Here is a 26,562-nt window from a genome sequence, read left to right on the forward strand (position 1 = left end):
TCCCTCTCTCCCTCTCTCTCTCTCTCCCCTCCCTCTCTCCCTCTCCCTCTCCCTCTCCCTCTCCTCTCTCTCCCCTCCCTCTCTCCCTCTCCCTCTCCCTCTTCCTCTCTCCTCTCCCCCTCCCTCTCTCCCTCTCCCTCTCTCTCTCCCCTCCCTCTCTCCCTCTCCCTCTCCCTCTTCCTCTCTCCTCTCCCCCTCCCTCTCTCCCTCTCCCTCTCTCTCTCCCCTCCCTCTCTCCCTCTCCCTCTCTCTCCCTCTCTCCCTCTCCCTCTCCTTCTCTCTCTCCCCTCCCTCTCTCCCTCTCCCTCTCCCTCTCCCCCTCCCCCTCCCTCTCTCCCTCTCCCTCTCCCTCTCTCTCTCTCTCTTTCTCTCTCTGGCATATCTTGCCCTCTGTGGTAAGGTTGGCCTTCAGCTTCCAGAAGAACATTTAAGACCTGGCTCTGTCCATGTGAAATTGAGCCCTGGGGATGGCTTGAGGGGGCTTCCGCTGTCTTTTTAAGTTTATTTATTTTTGCACATGTTTTTAAGGTGGATTTTATCATTATTTTTTTAAACTTGTAAACCATCCGGAGTCACTTAAGCAATGAGATGGGTGGTGTGTAAATGTGATTAATCAATAATAAACTTAAAAAAGAAAGAAAGAGAAAGGATCTACGAAAAGGGTACGTAAGTTGTGGGAATTTTCCAGCATTCTTTATTGCACAAAAATATTCTCAAATTAAACAACGAAATAATGGAAAAGGAAGGGTGTGTTATGAGTGAGCGGCTGGCCAATACGGCACAATGATTTTGTGTTTAGCCAGCGAAAATCAAGAAAAGTTTCGGAACTGCTTTTGATTCCTCCTTGTCTGACATTTATCTCTCTCCCCCACCCCTTCTTCTTCTTCTTCTTCTTTTAAGGTTGACTCGTGCTGAGAGCCTTCACCGCCACAAAGAGGAAATGAGAAGGATTGTCTGCTCAAAACATGTTTACTTAAGCGTACTGCACGCGAGCGCTAACCCAGTGGATAAACGTGTCCCCTAAGTAGGAGCATGAAACGCCTGCAAGCAAAGCGCCGTGCTCAGCGAGCGTCAAGGATCCCGCGGTTCAACCCTGAGCTGCGGAGATTTTCTTCTTTCGGTATCAAAACCTACGTTTCACAGTCAGGGACCCAGCCTTTAAACTTGGAAGTTTATGAACTTAATAACAGAGTTGGAAGGGACCTTGGAGGTCTTCTAGTCCAACCCGCGAAACCCGATACCCGTGATGGCGAACCTATGGCACGTGTGCCACAGGTGGCACGTGGAGCCATATCGGTGGGCATGCAAGTGTTGCCCTAGCTCAGCTCCAGTGCGCAAGCGCGCCAGCCAGCTGATTTTTGGCCCTTCCGGTCCCACCGGAAGTCGGGAAATAGGCTGTTTCTAGCCTCCGGAGGGCCTCTGGGGGTGGGTGGGGAAGGCGGTTTACACCCTCCCCAGGCTCCTAGAAAGCCTCTGGAGCCTGGGGAGGGTGAAAAATGGATCTTCCGGTCCCACCGGAAGCCGGGAAATGGGCCGTTTCTGGTCTCCGGAGGACCTCCGGTGGGGTGGGGAAGGCGGTTTACGCCCTCCCCAGGCTCCTAGAAAGGCTCTGGAGCCTGGGGAGAGTGAAAAACGGGCCTTCCGGTCCCGCCGGAAGTCGGGAAATGGGCTGTTTTTGGCCTTCAAAGGGCCTCCGGGGGAGTGGAGAAGGCCGTTTTCACCCTCCCCAGGCTCCTAGAAAGGCTCTGGAGCCTGGGGAGAGTGAAAAACGGGCCTTCCGGTCCCGCCGGAAGTCGGGAAATGGGTTGTTTTTGGCCTTCAAAGGGCCTCCGGGGGAGTGGAGAAGGCCGTTTTCACCCTCCCCAGGCTCCTAGAAAGGCTCTGGAGCCTGGGGAGAGCGAAAAATGGGCCTACCGGGCCCACCGTGCCATCGTGTGCCAAAAGCTGGGGGAACGCAGGGAGGTCGTGCACACGTGTGTGGGGGGTGTGTGAATAGAATTATGGGTGTGGGCACATGCGTGTGCAACCCCCCTGACTCCCCCTGCTTTTGGCACACGATGGCAAAATGGTTAGCCATCATTGCCCTATACCATTTCAGACCAATGGTTGTCCAATCTCTTCTTTAAAAAAAAAAAAACACCCACAGCTTCTGGAGGCAACCCGTTCCACTGGTGACTTGATCTCACGGTCAGGAAATTCCAGGTTGCTCCTTTCCTTGATTGATTTCCATCCGTTGCCTTCAAGAGCTTTAGAATGTAGAATAGAACAGAGATGGAAGGGACCTTGGAGGTCTTCTAGTCCAGCCCCCTGCTCAAGCAGGAGAACCTATACCCGCGATGGCGAACCTATGGCACGCGTGCCACAGGTGGCACACGGAGCCATATTGGTGGGCACACGAGCTCAGCTTTCGGGCCTTCTGGGCCCACTGGAAGTCAGCAAACAGGCCATTTCTGGCCCCCGGAGAGGGGGGGGGTATGGGGAAGGCTGTTTTTGCCCTCCCCAGGCTCCTAGAAAGGCTCTGGAGCCTAGAGCGGGCGAAAAATGGGCCTACTGGGCCCACCCATGCCATCGCGTGCCAAAAGCAGGGGAAGTGTGGAACACATGCACGGGGGTGAGGCGCATTGAATTATGGGTGTGGGCAAGCGCGTGTGCGACCCCCCTCCCGCACTCCTCCCGCTTTTGGCACGGGACGGCAAAAAGGTTAGCCATTGTCCAGTCTCTTCTTAAAAAAAACTCCAGTGATGGAGCGCCCACGATTTCTGGAGGCAAAGCTGTTCCACTGTTTAATTATTCTCACTGTTAGGAAGTTTCTTCTTAGTCCCAGGATGATTCTCTCTTCGATTAATTTCCAATCGTTGTTTCTTGTTCTGCCCTCTTTTTTTTATTTATTTATTTATATGCCGCCCTTCTCCGGAGACTCAGGGCAGCTTACAGTGCGTTAAGCAATAGCCTTCATCCTTTTGTATATTTCTTTATACAAAGTCAGCTTATTGCCCCCACAAACTGGGTCCTCAATTTACCTACCTTAGAAAGGATGGAAGGCTGAGTCAACCTTGAGCCTGGCGAGATTCGATCTTACTTTAATTGCAGACAGCTGGTCTTAAATTACAGTGCTTAGTCTGTTGAGCTATCCAGGCTCCTCTTGGTGCTTTGGAGAATAATGTGACCCCCACCCCCACTTCTTCGTGGCAGCCCCTCAAATACTGGAATGCTGCTATCATGTCCCCCCTGGTCCTTCTTGAACTTTTTAAGTGATCAATCAGAATAGAGCTCGAAGGGACTTTGGAGGTCTTCCAGTCCAGCCCTCTGCTCAAGCAGGAGAAACAGTGGTGGGTTCCTCCCCGTTCGGTCCGGTTCGGCCGAGCCGGTAGCGGTGACGATATGACGTCACCGAACCAGTTCTCCCGCCCCCACCCTCCCACCCCTCCACCCCCCACGTTATTCTTACCTTTTATTTGGTCCCACCCCCAATCTATTGCTGCCTCCTGAGTCCCAGCTGATGACTAGAGGGGAAAAAAAACTGTTTAAACTCTTGCCCCGGGGCTTCAAAGGGCCACCCTACAGCTGATCAGTGTTAAAAGCAAACAAATGAGTCAGGTCGTAAATGCGAGGACTGGTCGTAAGTGCGACTCTGACCAGCTAGCCACGCCCGCCTAGTCACATGACGTCCAAGCGACACCCACAAAATAAGCCACGCCCACAGAACCGGTAGTAAAAAAATTTAGAACCCACCCCTGCTTAACACCAAAGGCGCATGGAACACTGTTACCTTCCCACCGAAAGTGGTCCCTATTTTTCTACTTGCATTTTTTACGTGCTTTCGAACTGCTAGGTTGGCAGAAGCTGGGACAAGTCACGGGAGCTCACCCCGTTACGCGGCACTAGGGATTCGAACCGCTGAACTGCTGACTTTTTGATCGACAAGCTCAACGTCTTAGCCACTGAGCCACCTCGTCCCTATAGAGGCTCCTAGTCACCCATAAATGCAGATATTGTCTTTGTTTTTTTTCTATTTGCATTTTTTTTTTTTGACGTGCTTTCGAACTGCTAGGTTGGCAGAAGCTGGGACAAGTAACGGGGTGAGCTGGCACTAGCGATTCGTACCACTGAACTGCCGACCTTTCGCTCGACAACTCAGCGTCTTAGCCACTGAGCCACCGCGTCCCTAGTTACTTAGCTAGCACTAGTTACCTAGTACCTAGCTGCTCTTATTTATTTATTTATTTATTTATTTTATTTTTCAGATTTCTATACCGCCCTTCTCCTTCCGGAATCAGGGCGGTGAACAGCCAAATATAAAACATTCATACACAAAAGTTAAAATAGATTTAAAATAATTAAATAAAATTTGGCCCATAATTTAAAACATTTCAATTAAAATCAATATCAAATTTTAAAACCAACCATAAAAATCAGGACAGCTTAAGTGGTCTTAAGTGGACCCTAATAAGATTAAGCCCATAGGGAGCCCAAATCTTAGGATTTGCAGAAAAATCCCCCTTTCCTCTCGAGCTGGGGGCAACCCAGACACCTCGTGTATATATATATATATATATACACGAGCGTGGATGGAGAAAGCAGACTCAGGAAATAAGAATTGGGAGGGTGGAAAACGCACAATGCTGTCCTTCAGGAAGCCGCCGTTACTCTTCTCGGGCACGGCTGTGAGAAAATGTGCAGGAGCTGGCAGCCTTTTATCATCCAAAGGATGAGGTAGGCTCCCCCCTGCCCCCACCTGGCACCAGACGGACCTTGGACTCGATGGCTCACCCCCCCCTTCCTTACTCCTCCCCCCAGCCACCCTGCCTAGTTCCTCAAGTTAAAAGTGCTGTCCTGACAGCTTCTGATTCTTTATCCTTAAGCTTGGTGTGAGGACAGGCGGGCAGTTCAACAGGGGGAAAGCCAAGCCCAGAACTGGTGAGTCCTACTCAGTTCATCTCTTTAGACGGCTTCTCCTTCTTCATCCTTGTCCCTTTCTCTGCCCTGCTGGAAGGGGTTCGACTCCTGGCTTCCAGCCATCGCTAGGACCTCTGGCCCCATTCAATCAGAAACCCAAATGTTGCCTTTCTTGCCATCGCTTGTGCTCCATTCGCTAGAGTTGTCTTCCTTCTGGTCCGACTTGGGGCTTCATCACTGGGGATTTTTAAGAAAGACAGCGGACTGACCACTTGTCTGAAATGGTCTCGGGTCTCCTGCTTGAGCAGGGGTTGGGCTGGAAGACCTCCGAGGTCCCTTCCAACCCAGTAGTGGGATTCAGCCAGTTCGCACCGAACTGGTTAACTTTCTGAGCAGTTTGGTGAACTGGCTGTTGGAAGAAATCATTAGGGCAGACAACGGGTTGTTCAATGATTTGACTCCCACCACTGCTTCCAACTCATGTGATTCTGTACTCTTCTTCTCAAACCATGGAAATACCTACTTGATGGTTCATTTCTCTTCCTAGGGCACTCCTGCTTCCCCGCAGATTACTAAACAGCTCTGCAGCGGGTTTGCAGGGTGAGATAAACTTGTGGAAACCTTTTGGGAAAAGTGTATTTTTGAGGTTTGATGGCTAATCACACCACTTTTTTTTTGAGAGAGAGAGAGAGTTTCAAGATAATCCTATTCCACTGATGGAATGGCCTGGGAATAGCCCAGACCTTAACCCAATTGAAAATCGATGGAGCTGACTCAAGAAACTTGTTAGTCAGAAGCGAAACCCGGCAATAAAAACCCAGTTAATAGAAGCCATCATTCCATCTTGGTTTCACATAAGAACAGTTGCAGAACTAAAAGACTTGGTTCATTCCACGGGAAGATGTTGTGAGGCCGTAATTCACGGTAAAGGTTACCCAACTAAGGATTAACTGACATGGGGATCATTTTTGTATACCTCGTTTTTTTCTATGGTGATTATTTTTATATATCTCGTTTTTTTTCCTACGTGTTTCACTTTTCTTCTTTAGACTGTAACAGCTATTCTAATAGCCAATCCTTCATAAATGTTACTGCGTTACATTCTTGATTAAATTATCTTTCCATATATATAATATTATGGTACTACTCCCCAAAAAAGTGGTGTTATTAGCTAGTTTTAGAAAATACACTTTTCCCCAAAGGTTTCCACAATTTTGGCCACTACTGTATTGTCTGACTCACTTCTCCAAACACACACACTTTTTGGGATGCAGGGAAGCCATGGCAGTAACTGAGCTCTTCTCTCCTTTGACCAGCCATGACCAGGTCCGGCCAGTATGTGGTGGCGGGCACTCAAGAGGATCCCCCTGCCAAGACGGCATCTAATGGCAAATTGCCAGCTTCTGGCTCGTCCTCCGAAGAGGCCATGCAGCTGAAGAAGGAGATCTCGTTGCTCAACGGCGTTTGTTTGATTGTGGGCAATATGATCGGCTCGGGCATCTTCGTCTCGCCCAAGGGGGTCTTGGCTTACAGCGCGTCTTACGGATTATCCCTTGTCATCTGGGCCGTGGGGGGTCTCTTCTCCGTCTTCGGGGCCCTCTGCTACGCCGAGCTGGGTACCACCATCAAAAAATCGGGGGCCAGCTACGCCTACATCTTGGAGGCCTTCGGCCAGCTGCCTGCCTTCATCCGTCTGTGGACCTCCCTTCTCATCATCGAGCCCACCAGCCAAGCCATCATCGCCATCACTTTCGCCAACTACTTGGTCCAGCCGTTCTTCCCGTCCTGCGAGGCGCCGTACCTAGCCGGACGTCTCCTGGCTGCCATGTGCATCTGTGAGTATCCATCGGGGGTGTGTGTGTGTTGGCGACGGGGAGGGTGGGTGAGTTTAGGTCAATGGGAGAGGGAGATGTCCTGCTCTCCTCTAGCGACGGTTTCGACTTTTTTTTTTTACGTTTTTTATTTTTTATAAAAATGTCAAATCAGTGTGTGAACAGTGTGGCACCTGGGCGCCATACATTCCAACACAAATGAAACTGATCAGATTAAACATAATTATTACATTCAATCAATTTATGTACCGTGTTTCCCCGAAAATAAGACCGGGTCTTATATTAATTTTTGCTCCAAAAGATGCATTAGGGCTTATTTTCTGGTTAGGTCTTATTTTGGGGGAAGTACGGTACTAAATGCATCCATCTGGCTGACAGTCTTAATTGGGTTTTATTTTGGGGGTAAGGCTTATATTATGAGCATCCTGAAAAATCATGCTAGGACTTATTTTCCAGTTGGGTCTTATTTCCAGGGAAACAGAGTATTTCTAATAACAATACACATCTATATTAGGTTGCAGTCTATCATTATTCAATTATTCCACATTTTCTCATTACTTTCATTTTATAAAATAAAAATGTATACATTAATATCCTCCTTATTTCTATCCCTTATTCTAGTTTTTAATCATGTCCCCCTTTATTAAGAAACTTTTTTTTTCTTTCCTGTTGAACTTCTAATCATGTCACCTGCCTAAGGGGGGGAAAAAAAAGAAGAGAGAGAGAGAGAGAGAGGAGAGAGGGAAAAGCAACTCAGAATAACAACAAAACAGAGGAATCATCCATCCATCATCTCTTGCCCGCTTCATACTTTAATTGCTATGCTTTAAGAGAGGAAAAAGGAAAAGCGAATCAGAACAATAAACAAGAAAAACATCTCTCCATCGTCTCTTGCCCGCTTCAATACTTTAATTGTTATGCTTCTTTTTTTTTTTTGACTTTCCTCCCAAATTCCTCTCTTAAATCTCCGTCTACATCTGTTTCTTGGATGCCCAATCTAGGTATTCCTCCTACCTCTACCCTCTTCCACTGCCTAGTTTCTAAAATTTCTACCCAGGCCACTGCCTCCATTTCAAACATATCTTCCAACGCAATGGTGAAATTCAGCCGGTTCTATCCGGTTCGGGCGAACCGATACCACCGGGAACGTCATCATGTCCCGTTTTTTACCCTTGCACATGCGCAGAAGGCTTGCGCATATGTGGAAGAGGTATGCGTGCTCACATTTGCAAACCGGTAGCGAAAGTAAGTGGATTTCACCCCTGTTCCAACGGTTCGGACTTCCGCAGCCCTTGAGGGACCTTCTCGAGAAAGTCTCTGAGCTTCCCAAACGTTGGGGCCGGACATCTCCTTGCTAGGGAGGGATCCGGATAGATTCTCGACTCTGCCAAAGCTTGATTTCAGGCAGGGCGAAGGGCAGATTGCCCGCTCTGGTATCTAATCTTTTCTCTCTACTCTTATCTTGCCCTGACCTTCCTTCTCTTTCTCTGCAACTCCTTTTCGTTGAGATGTCGTATCCTGAAATTGTTCAGATGCCAACTTTTGCCCAAAGACACACGCTGGCTTCTGTTTGAAACCGGAGCCTCCCAGAGTCGCATCTCAAAACCATGTTTCCCTTGAATTTGGCGTGGTGGGAACAGAATCGTCGTTGCCTCGCCTCTTTATAATATGAAGTTTTTCTCATGTTTTCCCCCTTATCTTGATCCCATTCTCCTGGTGGGGCCTATGAGTCAGGCGTCTGCGATAAGGCATTTCTCCTCCTTTCTTTGATCGGGCCTGGACCTGGAATGGTTCAAATCTGACAAAGTTCTGACAAAGTTTCAAGCGCCGGAGAAGTGGCTGCTTTGGATTTCTTGAATAACAGAGTTGGAAGGGATCTTGCAGGTCTTCTGGACCAAACCTCCTGCTCAGGCAGGAAGCCCTGTACCATTTCAGACAAGTGGTTGTCCAGTCTCTTCTCTCCAGTGTTGGGAGCACCCACAACTTCTGGTGGCAAGCAGTTCCATGGGTTAATAGTCCTCCCTGTGAGGAGGTTTCTCCTTAGTTCTAGTTTGCTTCTCTCCTTGATTAGTTTCCACCCGTTGCTTCTTTGTCCTGCCTTCAGGTGCTCTGGAGAATAGCTTGACCCCCTCTTCTTTGGGGCAGCTCCTCAAATATCGGAAGACTGCTATCATTTATTTATTTATTTATTTATTTATTTATTTATTTATTTATTTATTTATTTATTATTTAATTTATATCCCGCCCTTCTCCCCGAAGGGACTCAGGCTGGTGAACAGCCGAGAATTAAAATACCATACAATATAAAAGTTAAAATAATTAAAAATAAATTAAATTAAACGGCCGCCCCAATTTAAAACCCCTAGCAATACAATTAAAAAATAACCCCTAAAACCTATTCAGGCCAGGCCGGCTTGCTGAAATAAAAACGTCTTCATGCCACCCCTAAATCCTTTTCATTGAACTAGACATGAGAACTGCCTTTTCAAAAACTTCCAGTATTTTGAATTCTGGAGGCAAGTCGTTCCACTGATGAATTGTTCTCACTATGAGGAAATTTCTCCTTAGTTCTAAGTTGCTTCTCTCCTTGATTAGTTTCCACCCATTGCTTCTTGTCCTGCCCCTCGGGTGCTTTGGAGAATAGCTTGACCCCTTCTTCTTTGTGGCAGCCCCTCAAATATTGGAACACGGCGATCATGTCACCCCTAGTGAGAAAAGGAATGGTTCCACCCAACCAGTTAGTGTGTGGCCCAGTTCCGAACAGGAGTTGTGGACCCTTGCCCGATATCAGTGATGGTTAGCCTTTTTGGTGGCGAGTGCCCAAAGTGCATGCACACACACGTGAATGCAAGCGTGTGTGCCTGAACCCCCAAAAGCAGGGGTGAAATGCTCCCAGTTCGGACCGGATCGCCCGATCCGGTAGTGATGGCTGCGGGTGGTTCAGAGAACCGGTAGCAAAAATCCCTGCGCCCCTCCCACCATGCCCAGCAGAGCCGCACGATCATCAGAGGCTTTTTTTTTTTTTTTACTTTTAAAAGCATTTTTTTCTACAACCTCTTCTGACGAAAATTTTTTTTTAAATAAATAAATTTAAAAAAAGCCTCTGACGATCGCGCGGCTCACCTGGGATCGTCGGAGGCTTTTCAACGCATTTTTTTTCTGCAACCTCTTGGCCGAAGAGGTGGTAAAAAAAATGCTTTGAAAAGTCTCTGAGGATCCCAGCTGAGTTGTCTGATCGTCAGAGAGGCTTTTCAAAGCATTGGGAATGGCCAGTCTAGAGAAAAGAAGGACTAGAGGGTGACATGATAGCAGTCTTCCAATATTTGAGGGGCTGCCACAAAGAAGAAGAGGGGGACAATTTATTTTCCAAAGCCCCAGAGGTCAAGACAAGAAACAACGAATGGAAAACTCATCAAGGAGAAAAGCAACCTGGAATTAAGGAGAAACTTCTTAACAGTGAGGACAATTAACCAGTGGAACAGCTTGCCACCAGAAGTTGTGAGTGCTTCATCGCTGGAGGTTTTTGAAAAAGAGACTTAGAGAGTCAAGGAGCCGAAGAAGCTTCTTGGATGAGAAGCGAAACGTCTTCAAAAGAGAAAAAAAACAAGGAAGTCCAGTTGCCTCCTGGAAAACAAACACCTTTGGGACAACCGTGAGCTGGATGACTTGAGAATCTCTACAGATGTTTAGCTACGCAATTTGGGATGAACGCCCTTCGAATGGAGTGGGAGTAGGAATGGATTTTCGGAGAAAAAAATTGGCAGACTACAGGAACCATTTGCACTACTCGGGTGACCCTGAGGACACAGAAAAACCGCCAAACGCTTCAATGACCCTCGAAAACAGTGATGGTGGACCTTTTCGGCACTGAGTGCCCAAACATGCGTGCGTGCATGTGTGTACATGTGCGTGTATGTGCGTGCTCTGGCCAGCTGGTCTTCGGGCTTCCAACACATGCATGCACGCCAGCCAGATGATCTTCGCACATCCCAGAGCACCGGAAACCCGAAGAACAGCTGTCTGTTGCGCGCATACTTATTTTTTGGCCGTTTTTTGGACTGTTTTCAGGCTTTTTCAAGCTGTTTTCGGGCCGTTTTTCGGAAAGCGGCCCAAAAATGGCCGTGAAAATGGCCTGAAAAACAGCCGGGAAACAGCCCAAAAAATAGCCTTAAAACAGTCCGGAAAACAGCCTGGTTTTTTGGCCGTTTTCCGGCGCTCCAGCACCTGCGAAGACCAGCTGGCTGGCACGCATGTGTGCGCTGGAAACCAGAAAAGCAGCAGGCGATGGCGTGTGCGCGTACAGAGAGGGTTCTGCGTTCCACCTCTGACACACATGCCATAGGTTTGCCATCACGGTTCTAAAAGGATGCAACCGACCAGCTGTCTGCAAAGAGTATCAATCCTTCCATCCCCCTCTCCATCCAACCAGAGCTGAAGAAGCTTCTTGGATGAGAAGCGAAACGTCTTCAGAAGGAAAAAAAACCCCAGAAAGTCCAGTTGCCTCCTGAAAAAATTCTCCAACACTGGATGACTTTTAAAGAAGAGACTGGACAACTATTTGTCTGGAATTGTATAGGCTCTCCTGCTTGGGCAGGGACAGGGGTGGGATTCAGCCGGTTTGTACCGGTTCGGGCGAATCGGTAGTTGTGACCTGCAGTTAGGCACCTTTGGGACAACCGTGACCTGGATGACTTGCGAATCTCTACAGTCTTTTGCAAACAGGGCTTCCCCGCCCCGAGAGGCCCACTTTCCATCGTGACTCAAGGTCTGGTGATCTCACAGCTCTTTTTCTGCTACTCGTGCTCCTCTTCTCTCTTTAACCAGCGGGTGAATTCCAGGCTTGTTTTCGGGAAGCCAGTCTTCCTTAGTCGAGGGCCAGGCAGCCTGCTGAATTGGCATGTGCTTGTCTGAAGCAGCCGGCGAGAAGTGCAGCGTCAGGCTCCCCCGAAAACCACTCGGTTGCAACACAGGAATGTGCTGGGCGGCGTGGGCTGATGGGTTAGGCAGAAAAAAAAACTAGGCTCGGGGTGGGAGGAAGGGGAAGGGTGGATGCTGGGAGCTGAGATGGCATCAAAGTGAACGTGGGGTGAAGGATAGAATGGAGGCCAACCGGCAGAAATGTCTGTCTCTTCTAAAGCCCTCCAGCCAAAAAAAAAAAAAGCTTAATAAAACCCTCACTTGTATCAAGGAGAAAAACCTGGAATTAAGGAAACACTTCTTAACAGTGAAGACAATTAACCAGTGGAACAGCTTGCCACCAGAAGTTGTGAGTGCTCCATCACTGGAAGTTTTTAAGAAGAGACTGGATGGCCGCTTGTCTGGAATGGTAAAGCAGGGGTATCAAACTCAAGACCTGGGGGCTGGATCCTGCCCACAGGACGTTTAGATCTGACCCGTGGAGGGCTGCCCTGGAAACGGCAAAGGACTGGCCTGCAATGCCTCTGCCAGCAAAAATGGAGCTCGAGAGGGCCACGTGCGGCACTCTTGAACTCCATTTTCGCTGGCAAAGGGTTGCAGGAGGCCGTCGCAGTCGAAAACGGAGCTTGGGACCCCATTTTTGCTGGCAGAGTGCTCGGGCCACATGCTCCCCCCGACACAAGTGACGTCAAGCTGGCCACACCCACCCCGGCCCCCCTGAGGTCAAACACACAACCCTGATGCGGCCCTCGATGAAATCGAGTTTGACCCAGGGGTGAAATTCAAAATTTTTCCCTGCAGGTTCTGTGGGCGTGGCTTGGTGGGCGTGGCAGGGGAAGGATATTGCAAAATCCCCATTCCCACCCCACTCTGGGGCCAGCCAGAGGTGGTATTTACCAGTTCTCCAAACTACTCAAAATTTCCGCTACCGGTTCGCCGAACTACTCAAAATTTCTACTACCGGTTCTCCAGAACCTGTTAGAACCTGCTGGATTTCACCCCTGGTTTGAGCCCCCTGTGGTCGAGGGTCTCCTGCTCGAGCAGGGGGTCAGACTAGAAGACCTCCAAGGTCCCTTCCAGCTCTATTCGGATTGATCAATCGGAAAGGACGGATGTTCGGAGCCGGGGTTGGGATGGCAGTTAGCGAGTTAGCGTGGGGTGAAGGCCAGAGCGGAGGCCAACCACAGCAGAAACGTCTCTGGCTCTCTCTTCTAAAGCTGCCCACGTCCCTGACCTTAGCTCTGAAAAAGCAAACCGATCCCTTTATCCTCGTTTCGGAGCTACCAAAACTGGAGGCTGAGCTCAGGAGGCTTCCCGCACGCTGCAAGAGATGGAACTAAAGATCTTTTTCTCGTCACCTCAGACAACCCCGAGCTCATGTTTTGACCGCGTCCTCCATACTGACCTCTGGAGCCGTGTCACTTGATAAAGCTCGTCTAGGAATTCACCGCCGAGCAAACCTCTTGACTCAAGGCGGCCCACCCACTTTAGGTCCAAGTTGAAGACGAATATTGGCTTCCTTCGGGGCCGGAGGCCCTCTGTTCGTGGTCAGAGACCATCTGTCGGGTCCGAGCGGCCACCCCACACAACATGCAATTGAGGTTGGAGTATGTGGCTGGGTGTTACCAAGCATGAGACCATTGGTGCTCTCTGAGCTGGGTTGGTTTCCTGCAGACGTTTCGTGACCCAACTAGGGAACGTCATCAGCGCTGGAAGGGAGCGGGGTTTGCTCTCTGTTTATATACAGACGGCTTGCCTTGGCAGTGTTGGTGAGAGTTTCTTGATGGCCCCTTGATGATGAACCTTGATATATGTAGTATATAAACAGAGAGCAAACCCCACTCCCTTCCAGTGTTGATGATATTACCGAGTTGGGTAATGAAATGTCTACAAGAAAACCACTAAGCTCAGGGAGCATCAAGAAGCACACAGTCCTCCTCCTCTTCTAGCACTGAGGATGTTACCTAGTTGGGTCATCAAATGTCTGCAAGGAAACCACCAAAGATCAGAGAGCACCAAGGACCCCACAGTCCTCCTCCTTCTCCTCCTCCTCCTCCTGTCCTCTCCACAAACCCTACCCACGTCTACCATAGCACCGATGATGTTACCCAGTCGGGTCATGAAACGTCTGCAAGGAAACCACCAAAGCTCAGAGAGCACCAAGGACCTCCCAGTTACAACCCAGAGCTACAAATACTCCCTTCGATCAGTAGCACGACAGGCTGGCACCGAACCGACGGGTGTGATTAGAAAACTTGGCAGGACACCCTGTGCCATCTCCCACCGAAGGGTAGCTGGTGCCGCTGGGAAACGAGTCCTCGTATCTGTGCCTTGCTCAGATTCAAGCCCTTTCCAAGGACCTATATAACAAAGAGGAATTTATTGCCATGTTTATCAAAAAAAAAAGAGAAATGCACCCTGAATCGCCCAAATCCCATTTCTGCAATTAGAAAGTTGGTGTCTTGAACTTGGAAGTATAGCTTGGAAGGTGGTCCTTGGCTCAACACACTCTCTTCTTATCCTGGAGGGTGGGTGGGAATAGGTGGGTTTGGCCATCTGGCTCCAAGCCAAATCTCCCAGAACCTCCTGAGACACAACAGCTCGTTTCCTGGGATAAAGATCAAGGTTAGAAGAGCAGAACATAAAAAAAAAAAAGAAAAAAGAAGCAATAAGATCTGGATAAACAAGTTAATTTCTGTTCCTCGTCTTTGAACTTTTGGGTGATATCCAGGAAGATTCTGGCGTCTTCCGTCTGGATTTAACTTCTCGGCGCTCACTGGCAATGGTTATCTGGCATCCAGGCGTCTCGGATTGGGGATTCTCGGCACCAGATTGGGACTTAGACAAAAGAACAGAAGCAGAGGTGGTATTCAGCCGGTTTGTATCTGTTCCGGTGAACTGGTAGCGGCCCACCAGCCTGGATGTAATGCCGTCCTATTTAGCCACATTTTTGAGGCTAGGCGTATGCACGGAAGGCGTGCGTGCGAGTAAACCATATGCACGGAAGGCCGGACGCATGTGTGGATGGCGCGTGTGCGAAGTGAGGTTGTGTGTGTGCGGCGAACCGGTGATAAGAATATTGGAAACCAGGGGTGAAATGCTACCGGTTCGCACCGGTTCGGGCGAATCAGTAGTGGCGGAGGGTGGTTCGGAGAACTGGTAGTGGCGGCAGCGCGAGGCTCCGCCCACCCTCCTGGATATCATTACTTCCTGGTTTTAACCAGGAAGTAACCTGTTTTTTACCCTCTGCGCATGTACAGAAGACTTTGCATATGCACAGAGGCTCCAAAATTGCACACGCGTGCGTGGCGTGTGCACTTCTGAACCGGTAGGGAAGGTAAGTTTCCCTGTTGGAAGCCGACCACTGAACATACGGGGAACTTATCAAATTTACAGATGATACTAAGCTGGTAAGAATAACCAACAAGGATTTTGAACCTAGATAATAGGCTCGAGATCCAGATGGATCAAGACAGACTCAAACACCGGTCCCTCTCTAACAAAATGAAATCCAATGTTGAGAAGTCAAGTCTTACACTTAGGCAAGAAAATAGACTGGGTGAAACCTGGCTTAATAGCAGTCACTGTGAGAGGGACCTTGGAGTCTTAGTGGACAATCAGTTAAATATAAGATTGTGCGGCAGCAGCCAAAAAAGCCAATGCTATCCTAAATTGCATCAACAGAAGGATACAATCAAGATCAAGGGAGGTACTAACACCACTCTAGAAAGCCTTAGTAAGACCCCACCTGGAATCCTGCATCCTGTTTTGGTCACCGCACTATTAAAAAAAGATGTTGAGACTCTAGAAAGGGTGCAGAGAAGAGCAACCAGGATGATGAGGGGACTGGAGGCTCAAACATACGACGAACGGTTGCAGGAACTGGGCCTGGCTAGTCTAGTGAAGAGAAGGACCAGGGGAGACAGGATAGCCGTCTTCCAATATTTGAGGGGCTGCCCCAGACAGGAGGAGGATCAAGCTATTTTCCAAAACACCCAAATGCCAGACAAGGAATAATGGATGGAAACCGATCAAGGAGAGATTCAATCTGGAAATAAGGAGAAATTTTCTGACAGTGAGAACCATCAACCAAGTTGCCTTCAAAATTGTGGGAGCTTCATCACTGGAGGCTTTCAAGAAGAGACTGGACTGCCATCAATCAGGAATGGTGTAGAGTCTCCTGCTTGGGTGGTGGGGGCTGGACTTGATGGACTTAACTCTATTAATCAGTTAAAAAAACGAACGGATGCAGCAATCAACATCTTGAACAGAGGCTTGAATAGATGGGGAAAAGAAGGAGGGTTTCCCCCCTCCCCTGCCACAATACTGGTAATCCTCGACTTACAACAATTCATTTAGCGACCGAAGTTAGTAGAACGGCATTGAAAAAAGGGACTTGTGAGCCTTGTTCCCGCTTCATGACCCTCGCAGCATCCCCGTGGTCATGTGATCAAAATTCAGAGGGTTCATATCAGGGGTGGATTCTACTTACCTTTACTACTGGTTCGCAACGGGATCGCTCGCGCGTGCTCACTTCACTCACGCAGGTGCCTTGCTTCTGCGCACGCGCCTTCTGCGCACTTCTGCGCACGTGCAGATCGTTTCCGATGACGTCAGGGTCAGTGGACAGAACCTCCCGCCGGTTGTACTACCAGTTCTATAGAACCGGTCGGAACCGGGGGCAACCCACCCCTGGTTCATATTTATGACGGGTGTGGTGTCCCAGGGTCACGCGATCTGCTTTTTGCGACCGGACATGCAAAGTCAACGGGGAAGTCAGATTCACTTCACGCAACCCGTGTGACCAGAGGTAGTACTCGCATAATTTACCTACCGGTGCGTTCACCAAAAATGTGACTGCACGTGCATGCGCCCAGCCTTCCGTGCATGCGCTTTGCTTGCCCATGCACCTTCTGCATATGCATCTGGCCTCAAAAATGTGCCTAAAGAGGACAGCATAGAGCCATGGTGGCGAACCTATGGCATGTGTGCCACAGGTGGCACGCAGAGCCATACCTGAGGGCACGCGAGCTCGGCTCCGGCGTGCATGTACGCACTGGTCAGCTGATTTTCGGGCCTTCTGGGCCCACCGGAAGTAGGGAAACAGGTTGTTTCCTGCTTCCAGAGGGCCTGTGTGTGTGTGGGGTAGGCCCGTTTCTCTCTCTCCCCAGGAGCCTGGGGAGGACGAAAACGGCCTTCCCCACCCACCCGGAGGCCTTCCAGAGCCCAGAAATGGCCAACTTCCTAGAAAGCCTCTGGAGCCTGGGAAGGGCAAAAAACGGGCCTACTGGGCCCCCGTCCCATCACGTGCCAAAAGCAGGGGGAGCGCGGGGGGTCGCGTGCACATGCGTGGGGGATGCGGCGCATAGAATTATGGGTGTGGGCAGGCATGCCTGCACCCTCCCGCCCGCAGCCCCCTCGCTTTTAGCACATGATGGCAAAAAGGTGGATAGACCAACCCGCGATTTCTGCTACCGTTTCACCCGAACCGGTCCGAACCGGCTGAATACGAGCTCTGCGTATGACTGACTTAAGCGCCACAGTGATTCCCTTAACCCCATCCGCAAGAAAGGTCGTAAAACGGGCCAAAGCTCACTTAACATCTGTTTCGCTTAGCAACAGACGTTTTGGCCTCCATTGTGGTCGTATATCGAGGACTCCCTGTAGCTGATGGGCCACAAAATTTAGGGGGTGAAAACTCGCTCCCCATTTAACTCCAAATCCTCCCTAGGTCTGAAACCAGAAAGCCAAATGCTGCAATCCTTGCTCTCTAAAGGTTTACCACCGGGCATGCAACATTGGCTTTGTTGGCTGCCGACGATGGGACTTGTAGTCCACGCCATTGAGGAAGGCTGGATAAGTAACTGCTGTGCTTCAGAGGGAAAAAAAATCTCTTATCTTGAGACTTTGGGTTTTATCAAGCCGGCCTACCAGTTATCTCTCCCAGTCCAACCCACTCCTCTCAGCTGGCTGGTTAACTGATTCAGCTCCCTGTCTTTGCTGAGGGATTGCTTCACAATTTGGAATGACTCAGAAATGGGAAGAAATCCAAGATAAAAGTCCAGGACTTTGCGGGCAGGGCTTGAAGTCTACAAGTAGCTTCCCTCCATCTTTGATGGGACCAAAACAAACACATTCAAGAGCTGCTTTGGGGGAAGAAGATCCAAGACCGAGTGGCTGTGGTTTCCGACGTCCCGATATAGTCAGCTGGTGCCATCGCTGACTATTAGGGGCGAATCATTGGCCCCCATGGAGAGGGCTCGCAACTTGGGCGTCCTCCTGGATTCATGGCTGTCTTTAGAAGAGCACTTGACGGCCATGACCAGGAGGATTTTTCATCAGGTTCGCCTGATCCGCCAGTTGCGTCCCTTTCTAGATCGGGACTCCCTACGCACAGTCACTCATGCCCTCGTCACCTCCTGTCTGGACTATTGTAACGCTCTCTACATGGGGCTCCCCTTGAGGAGCACTCAGAGGCTGCAACTGGCGCAGAGTGCGGCCGCGCGGGTGGTTATGGGAGCGACGTGGCGTTCCCATGTAACACCTCTCCTGCGCGAGCTGCACTGGCTCCCGGTGGTCTTCCCGGTGCGCTTCAAAGTTTTGGTTATCTCCTTTAGAGTGCTCCATGGCTTAGGACCTGGTTATCTATGGGACCGCCTGCTACCACCAATAGCCTCCCACCGGCCAGTACGCTCCCATAGAGAGGGGCTCCTCCGGGTGCTGTCGTCCAAACAATGTCGACTGGCGGCCCCTAAGGGGAGAGCCTGGAACGAGCCTCGATCTGGAACGAGCTCCCCCCGGAGATACGGAGGATCCTGGATCTGCGCACCTTCCGTCGCGCGCTCAAGACTTTCTTATTTCATCAAGCTGGCCTGGCCTAAATCTTTCCCCCTTTTAAATCTAATTCTGCTTTGTTGCCTCCTTCTCTTGATTTCAGGCTTCCTGACTTTTGTGAACTGCGCCTACGTGAAGTGGGGAACCCGAGTCCAGGACCTGTCCACCTACGCCAAGGTGCTAGCCCTCATTGTCGTGATCATTGCAGGCATCGTCCGCATTGGACAAGGTACTGAACTCTCTGGCTGTGGGCTGTCTCTAGGGGGGTGGGAAGCCGGGGGTATCTCCACCCTAGGTGATAAGAGGGCATCCCTGTTAGGGGTCAGGTTCAAACTGAGATCAAACCACGTTTTCCAATCGTCGTTCTTATTCTGGTGACCTCTTGGAGCTAATTCACACACTTGAATGTTCTCACTGATGACTGGCCGTTTCAAAAAGAGGATCTGCAGGTGTGAAAGGGGACCCATCACACACACCGCAGACAAGAACACCTTCCTTCCTTCCTTCCTTCCTTCCTTCCTTCCTTCCTTCCTTCCTTCCTTCCTTCCTTCCTTCCTCTCTTTCCCTCTCTCTCTTTCTTCCTCTCTCTCTTTCTCTCTCTCCTTCCTTCTTTCCTCTCTCTCTTTCTTTCTCTTTCTCTTTCTCTCCCTCTCCCTCTTTCTTTTTTCATACTCTCTCTCTTTTTACTTTCTCTCTCTCTTTCTTTTTTCTCTCTTCTTTTTTTCTTTTCCTTCCTTCCTTCCTTCTTTCCTTCCTTTCTTTCTCTCTCTCCCCTCCCTCCCTGCCTCCCTTCCCCTCCCTCCCTCCCTCCTTCCTCTCTTTCTCTCTCTCCCTTTTTCTCTCTCTCTCTCTCCTTCCTTCTTTCCTCTCTGTCTTTCTCTTTCTCCCTCTCCCTCCCTCTCTTTCTTTTTTCATACTCTTTCTTTTTACTCTCTCTCTCTTTCTCTCTCTCTCTTTCTTTTTTCTCCTTTCTTTCTTTCTTTCTTTCTTTCTTTCTTTCTTTCTTTCTTTCTTTCTTTCTTTCTTTCTTCTTCTTCTTTCTCTCTCCCTCCCTCTCTCTCTCTCTCTCTCTCTCTCTCTCTCCTATCCAACAATTCTGGGCAACTCAACATAGAAAAAAACATTGAAAAGATTAAAATCCCTGCTACAAAAACACAACAGATAAGAAACATGAAGAGATAAAACAATGGAGATAAGTTGGCAAAGAAGGGAGCCTGGGTGGCGGTGGGGGGCAGCCAGAGGTGTGGGGGGGGGAGGTAGCTCTGAATTTTAACGAGTTGGTCCCTGAGCCATCTAGCAAAGGCAGGCCAGATCTATGGCTATCTGGAAACATCAGGAGGTGGGCACCAATCTCACCTCTGGGGTGGTAAATATTATCAAGAGGGCAGAAAGCCATGGCAGAGAAAGCCCTTCTTCTGGACCCCAACATCCAAAATTCCTCGGCTGATGGGATCTGCGGTAAGGCCCCCCCCCCTGCAAGCATGGGTCGGGTGGCCCAGTCCCATCGGGGTGAGGCAATCCCTCAGGTAGCTTGGACCAGTGGTGAAATCCAAATTTTTTTTACTACCAGTTCTGTGGGCGTGGCTTGGTGGGCGTGGTGCGGCTTGGTGGGCGTGGTGCGGCTTGGTGGGTGCGGCTTGGTGGGCGTGGCAGGGGAAGGATACTGCAAAATCCCCATTCCCTCTCCACTCCTGGGGGAAGGATATTGCAAAAACTCCATTCCCACCCCACTCTGGGGCCAGCCAGAGGTGGCATTTGCCAGTTCTCCAAACTACTCAACATTTCCGCTTACCGGTTCTCCGAACTATTCAAAGTTCCCGCTACCGGTTCTCCAGAACCTGTTAGAACCTGCTGGATTTCACCCTTGGCTTGGACCCATGCGGGCAGGGCTTTCAAGGGAATGACCAATATCATTAGCATTAGTGTCGCTTTTCAAAAAAAAAAAACCTCGTAAGGCCTGGAATATCGCAACCAATTTTGGTCGCCATCCTACAAAAAAGATGTTGAGACTTTGGAAGAAGTTCAGAGAAGAGCAACTGAGATGATCAAAGGCAGCGATGGGTCTCTCAAATTCTGGCTAGTGGTTTGCTGCCTTCCGCGCATGCACCTGGCCTTCTGCACGCTCGCTGTGCACACGCGTGCCTTTCACGCATGTGCTTTGTTCGTGCACGCACATTCCGCGCATGCGCCCGGCCTCCCAACAGGTGGATAAATAGGACAGCATTACATCCGGGTGGGTGGGCTGACCCACCCACAATCACTGCTAGCGGTATGCCCGAACCGGTCTGAACCAGCTGAATACCACCTCGGATCAAAGGTTTGGAGACAAAACCATAGGAAAATCCCTTCCAATTCTGTTCCTCCTCCTCCTCCTCCTCCTCCTCCTCCTCCTCCTCCTCCTCCTCCTCCTCCTCCTCCTCCTCCTCCTCCTCCTCCTCCTCCTCCTCCTCCTCCTTTTCAAGAAGAATATTTTTTTATTTATTTATTTTTCAAATTTCTATACTGCCCTTCTCCTTTCGGACTCAGGGTGGTGAAGAGCCAAAGTAAAACATTTGTACACAAAAGTTAAAATAGATTTAAAAAGAGCCTTGATAGTACAGGGGTTTAGTGCACCCTGTTATTAACACAGCTGCCTGCAATTTCTGCTGGTTCGAATCTCTCCAAGGCTCAAGGTTGACTCAGCCTTCCATCCTTTCTAAGGTAGGTGAAATGAGGACCCAGTTTGTGGGGGCAATAAGCTGACTTTGTATAAAATATACAAAAGGATGAAGGCTATTGCTTAACGCATTGTAAGCCGCCCTGAGTCTCCGGAGAAGGGCGGCATATAAATCAAATTAAAAAAAAATAATAATAATAATTAAATAAAGTTTGGTCCATAATTTAAAACATTTCAAGTCAAAACCAATTTCAAATTTTAAAAACCCATCATAAAATCAGGACAGCCCGGCTAACTGAAAAAAAATAGGTTTTAAGGGCCTAAAGATTGGCAGCCATTTGTCGGAAACAGTATAGGGTCTCCTGCCATGGGCAGGGGGTTGGATTAGAAGACCTCCAAGGTCCCTTCCAACCCGATTATTCTACAGGCAGTCCTCGACTTAACGACAGTCCCATTCAGCGACCGTTCAAAGTCACAACAGCACTGGAAAAAAAAAAGGGGGACATGACCATTTCCACTCTTAACGACCGTCGCAGCTTTCCTCCACGGTCAGGTGAACAAAATTCAGACGCTTCACAACCAGCCTGTATTTACAATGGTCTCAGCTTCCCCTGAGGGGTTGGTGGTGGTAGTCACGTGAACCCCTTTTGCGACCGTCCTGATGAGCAAAGTCAACAGGAGAAAGCCCGGATCCGCTTAACGACCGCGTTCCTAACGCGAAGAACGCCGGCGATCTGCTTAGCCTGCCGGGGGCGAGAAAAATCCCCAAACGGTTGTGAAGCTCGCCTTAACCCGTGTCTCGCTTAGCAACGGCAACTTGGGGGGGGGCTCGGTTGTGGGTCGTAAGTTGAGGATTACCGGCGTTTGATGTTCTTTTGGGCCAAACCCCCGCTCTTTTTTCCCGCAGGACACTCGGAGAACTTAACCGACGCCTTCGAGGGCTCCGCGTGGGATGTGGGCAGCATCGCGCTGGCTCTCTACTCCGCCCTCTTCTCCTACTCCGGATGGGACACCCTAAATTTTGTCACGGAAGAAATCAAGAACCCCGAAAGGTCAGTCCCACCGAACAGCCGGACGGGTTTTCACTCGGTCCAAGCCAATGGTGGGATTCAGCCGGTTCGGGCCAGTTCGAGCAAACTGGCAGTTAAATTGCTAGCTGGCCCTCACCTTCCCCATACCGCCCCTTCCAGGAGTCCCCATGTACTCCATTTTGGCTCCCAGGTAAGTGCAGGGAGGACTCCTAGGCCCAAAACGGGGTGTGGGGGGTACGGCGCCCCCCCCATGGCCTGTTTTCACTCCTAGGAGGCTGCAGGGAGGCTTACTAGGCCCAAAATGCGGTGCGGGGGGGTAGACGCCCCCCCCTCATGGCCTGTTTTCACTCCTAGGAGGCTGCAGGGAGGCTTACTAGGCCCAAAATGCGGTGCGGGGGGGTAGACGCCCCCCCCCCATGGCCTGTTTTCACTCCTAGGAGGCTGCAGGGAGGCCTACTAGGCCCAAAATGGTGTGCGGGGGGTATGGCGTCCTCCGTGGCCTGTTTTCACTCCTAGGAGGCTGCAGGGAGGGCTACTAGGCCCAAAATGGGGTGCGGGGGGGTACACGGCCCCCCCCATGGCCTGTTTTCACTCCTAGGAGGCTGCAGGGAGGCCTACTAGGCCCAAAATGGGGTGCGGGGGGGTATGGCGCCCCCTCCGTGGCCTGTTTTCACTCCTAGGAGGCTGCAGGGGGACCTACTAGGCCCAAAATGGGGTGCGGGGGGTATGGCGCCCCCTCCGTGGCCTGTTTTCACTCCTAGGAGGTTGCAGGGGGGCCTACAAGGCCCAAAATGGGGTGCGGGGGGGGCGCCCCGCCTCATGGCCTGTTTTCACTCCTAGGAGGCTTCAGGGAGGCCTACTAGGCCCAAAATGGGGTACGGGGTGCGCGGCCCCCCCCATGGCCTGTTTTCACTCCTAGGAGGCTGCAGGGAGGCCTACTAGGCCCAAAATGGGGTGCGGGGGGTATGGCGTCCCCCCCCATGGCCTGTTTTCACTCCTAGGAGGCTGCAGGGAGGCCTACTAGGCCGAAAATGGGGTGCGGGGGGTATGGCGCCCCCTCCGTGGCCTGTTTTCACTCCTAGGAGGCTGCAGGGGGGCCTACTAGGCCCAAAATGGGGTGCGGGGGGTATGTCGCCCCCTCCGTGGCCTGTTTTCACTCCTAGGAGGTTGCAGGGGGGCCTACAAGGCCCAAAATGGGGTGCGGGGGTATGGCGCCCCCCCTGTGGCCTGTTTTCACTCCTAGGAGGCTGCAGGGGTGCCTACTAGGCCCAAAATGGGGTGCGGGGGGGCGCCCCCCCTCATGGCCTGTTTTCACTCCTAGGAGGCTGCAGGGAGGCCTACTAGGCCCAAAATGGGGCGCGGGGGGGGTATGCGGCTCCCCCTCATGGCCTGTTTTCACTTCTAGGAGGCTGTAGGGAGGCTTACTAGGCCCAAAATGGGGTGCGGGGGGTACGGCGCCCCCCGTGACCTGTTTTCACTCCTAGGAGGCTGTAGGGAGGCCTACTAGGCCCAAAATGGGGTACGGGGGGCGCGGCCCCCCCATGGCCTGTTTTCACTCCTAGGAGGCTGCAGGGAGGCCTACAAGGCCCAAAATTGGATGCGGGGGGTACGGCGTCCCCCCCATGGCCTGTTTTCACTTCTAGGAGGCTGCAGGGAGGCCTACTAGGCCCAAAATGGGGTGCGGGGGGGTACACGGCCCCCCCTCATGGCCTGTTTTCACTCCTAGGAGGCTGCAGGGAGGCCTACTAGGCCCAAAATGGGGTGCGGGGGGGCAATGCTCCCATGGGGGATGCAGGAGGCCTAGTGCTGCCTGTCACACCCACTGACCACGCCCACCATGGCCACGCCCATGCCCACCCAGCCGGTCATTAGGGCAGAGAACCAGTCGTTAAATTATTTGAATCCCACCACTGGACTCCAGGCCTCTGAGATCACTGGGATTGGCGTGCTCCCATCCCACGTCCAGAAGGCTTGCCCCCCTCCCCCCCGCCCCGTTTCCCTGGAACAACCTGAGGATTTCGATGCTTCCCCTCCCAAAGGGTGAAATTGAACCCGATCAACTGGCCCTTCCTTGTTCTTCAGACTTTGTCTCTCCCGTCAATAAATTCCTCGCTGGAGATTAAAGTTGGCAGGAGTCCCTGGTTGGGCTGAAGGATCCTTCTCTTCCTTGGGTGTTTCTCACCACGTACATACATGTAACCATCCCAACTAGACCGTGATGTTTCTCTGGGTCATAAAATATATAGATTTTTTTAAAAATAAAATCATAGAATCCTAGGGTTGGAAGGGACCTTGGAGGTCTTCTTCTGGTCCAAACCGCCCCCACCCCCGCCCATTCAAGGCAGGAGTCAAAAAATGTGGGAATAATGTTGGCTGGCATAGAATAGAATAGAATAGAATAGAATAGAATAGAATAGAATAATAGAATAGAATAGAATAGAATAGAATAGAATAGAATAGAATAATAGAATAGAATAGAATAGAATAGAATAGAATAGACCAGACCAGACCAGACCAGACCAGACCAGACCAGACCAGACCAGACCAGAACAGAATAGAATAGAATATAGGGTAGGGTAGGGTAGGGTAGGGTAGGGTAGGGTAGGGTAGGGTAGGGTAGAATAGAATAGAGGATCGGATAGGATAGGATAGGATAGGATAGGATAGGATAGGATAGGATAGGATAGGATAGGATAGGATAGGATAGGTTAGGATAGGATAGGATAGGATAGGATAGGATAATGATAATGATAGGATAGGATAAGACAGAACAGGACAGGACAGAATATAGGATAGGATAGGATAGGATATAATAGAATGGGATAGGATAGGATAGGATAGGATAGGATAGGATAGGATAGGATAGGATAGGATAGAAAATAGGACAGGACAGGACAGGACAGGACAGAATATAGGATAGGATAGGATAGGATAGGATAGGATAGGATAGGATAGGATAGGATAGGATAGGATAATGATAATGATAGGATAGGATAAGACAGAACAGGACAGGACAGAATATAGGATAGGATAGGATAGGATATAATAGAATGGGATAGGATAGGATAGGATAGGATAGGATAGGATAGGATAGGATAGAAAATAGGACAGGACAGGACAGGACAGGACAGAATATAGGATAGGATAGGATAGGATAGGATAGGATAGGATAGGATATGTTAGAAAATAGGATAGGATAGGTTAGAAAATAGGATAGGATAGGACAGAACAGAATATAGGATAGGATAGGACAAGATAGGATAGGACAGGACAGGACAGGACAGGACAGAATATAGGATAGGATAGGATAGGATAGGTTAGAAAATAGGATAGGATAGGATAGGACAGAACAGAATATAGGATAGGATAGGTTAGAAAATAGGATAGGATAGGATAAGACAGAACAGAATATAGGATAGGATAGGATAGGATAGGATAGGATAGGATAGGATAGGATAGGATAGGATAGAATCTGGAAGGGACTTTGGAGGTCTTCTAGTCCAGCCCCGTGCTCAAGCAGCAGAACCTATACAATCTCAGATAAGTGGCTGTCTAATCTCTTCTTAAAAATCTCCAGTGATGGAGGCATCCACAACTTCCGGTGGCGAGCTGTTCCACTGGTTAACGGCCCTCACCGTTAGGAAGTTTCTCTTTAATTCCAGGTTGCTCCTCTCTTTGATTAGTTTCCAACCCTTGATTTGATTTATCTTCCGTCTCGGAACACAAGGCAAATACGAGGCAGTGTTTCCTCCTCCTCTTGTCCTCCCTCACATCATCCCTGCGAGGTAGGCCAGGCCGCGACCTTCTGACAAGCGAAGTCGTTGGGGAAAGCCAGATTCGCTTAACAACCGGTGTGACTCACTGAGCAATTGCGCCGATTCGTTTAACAACGGTGGCAAGAAAAGTAAAAAACTCACTTATACCCTGTCTCACTTAGCAACCGAAATGTTGGTCTCCGTTGTGGTTGTAAGCCTGCCTAGTGAATTGTAATTGGGGGCATTGTTACTTATTTATATGTTCGATGCGCACAGGTGCCAGCACGCCAGGCGAGTGCCAGACTCTCTAAAGTCCCCTTGGGCAGGGGGTTGGACTAGAAGACCTCCGAGGTCCCTTCTACCCCCTTTGATTCTATGAAATACTCAGCTTTTGTTCTTTCCTTAATTCAAATTCCTGGAGTTTTTTTTTTTATTTGGGAGGAAATAAGGTGGAGAGCAAGTGCCCCCTGTTGGCCGAAGCGAGGCATTGCAGCACAGCTCTTCCCAAATTGGCTGAACGCTTTGAAACCTAAACGGTTTGTACCAGGGGTGAAATGCTCCCGGTTTGGAGAACCGGAGAACCGGTAGCAAAAATCCCTGCCCCCCTCACCCCCCCCCCATGCCCAGCTGAACCGCACAAT

General features: G+C 50.2%; 1 protein-coding gene across 1 annotated transcript in view; it reads left to right on the forward strand.

Annotated features, from left to right (window-relative positions):
- Positions 1-1,032: 1,032 nt before the first annotated feature.
- The window catches only part of SLC7A7 (solute carrier family 7 member 7), a 37,205-nt gene continuing 11,675 nt past the window's right edge, over positions 1,033-26,562 (forward strand). Inside the window, exons 1-4 of the mRNA XM_070954765.1 lie at positions 1,033-1,120; positions 6,213-6,731; positions 18,583-18,708; positions 22,043-22,187. Coding sequence (XP_070810866.1) covers positions 1,033-1,120; positions 6,213-6,731; positions 18,583-18,708; positions 22,043-22,187 — 878 coding nt within the window. The remainder of the gene's footprint in view (positions 1,121-6,212; positions 6,732-18,582; positions 18,709-22,042; positions 22,188-26,562) is intronic.

The sequence above is a fragment of the Pituophis catenifer genome, unplaced genomic scaffold (genome assembly GCF_029215685.1).
Source record: "Pituophis catenifer annectens isolate HBS135680 unplaced genomic scaffold, rPitCat1.0.hap2 SCAF_15, whole genome shotgun sequence".
In the NCBI taxonomy this organism is placed as follows: domain Eukaryota; kingdom Metazoa; phylum Chordata; class Lepidosauria; order Squamata; family Colubridae; genus Pituophis; species Pituophis catenifer.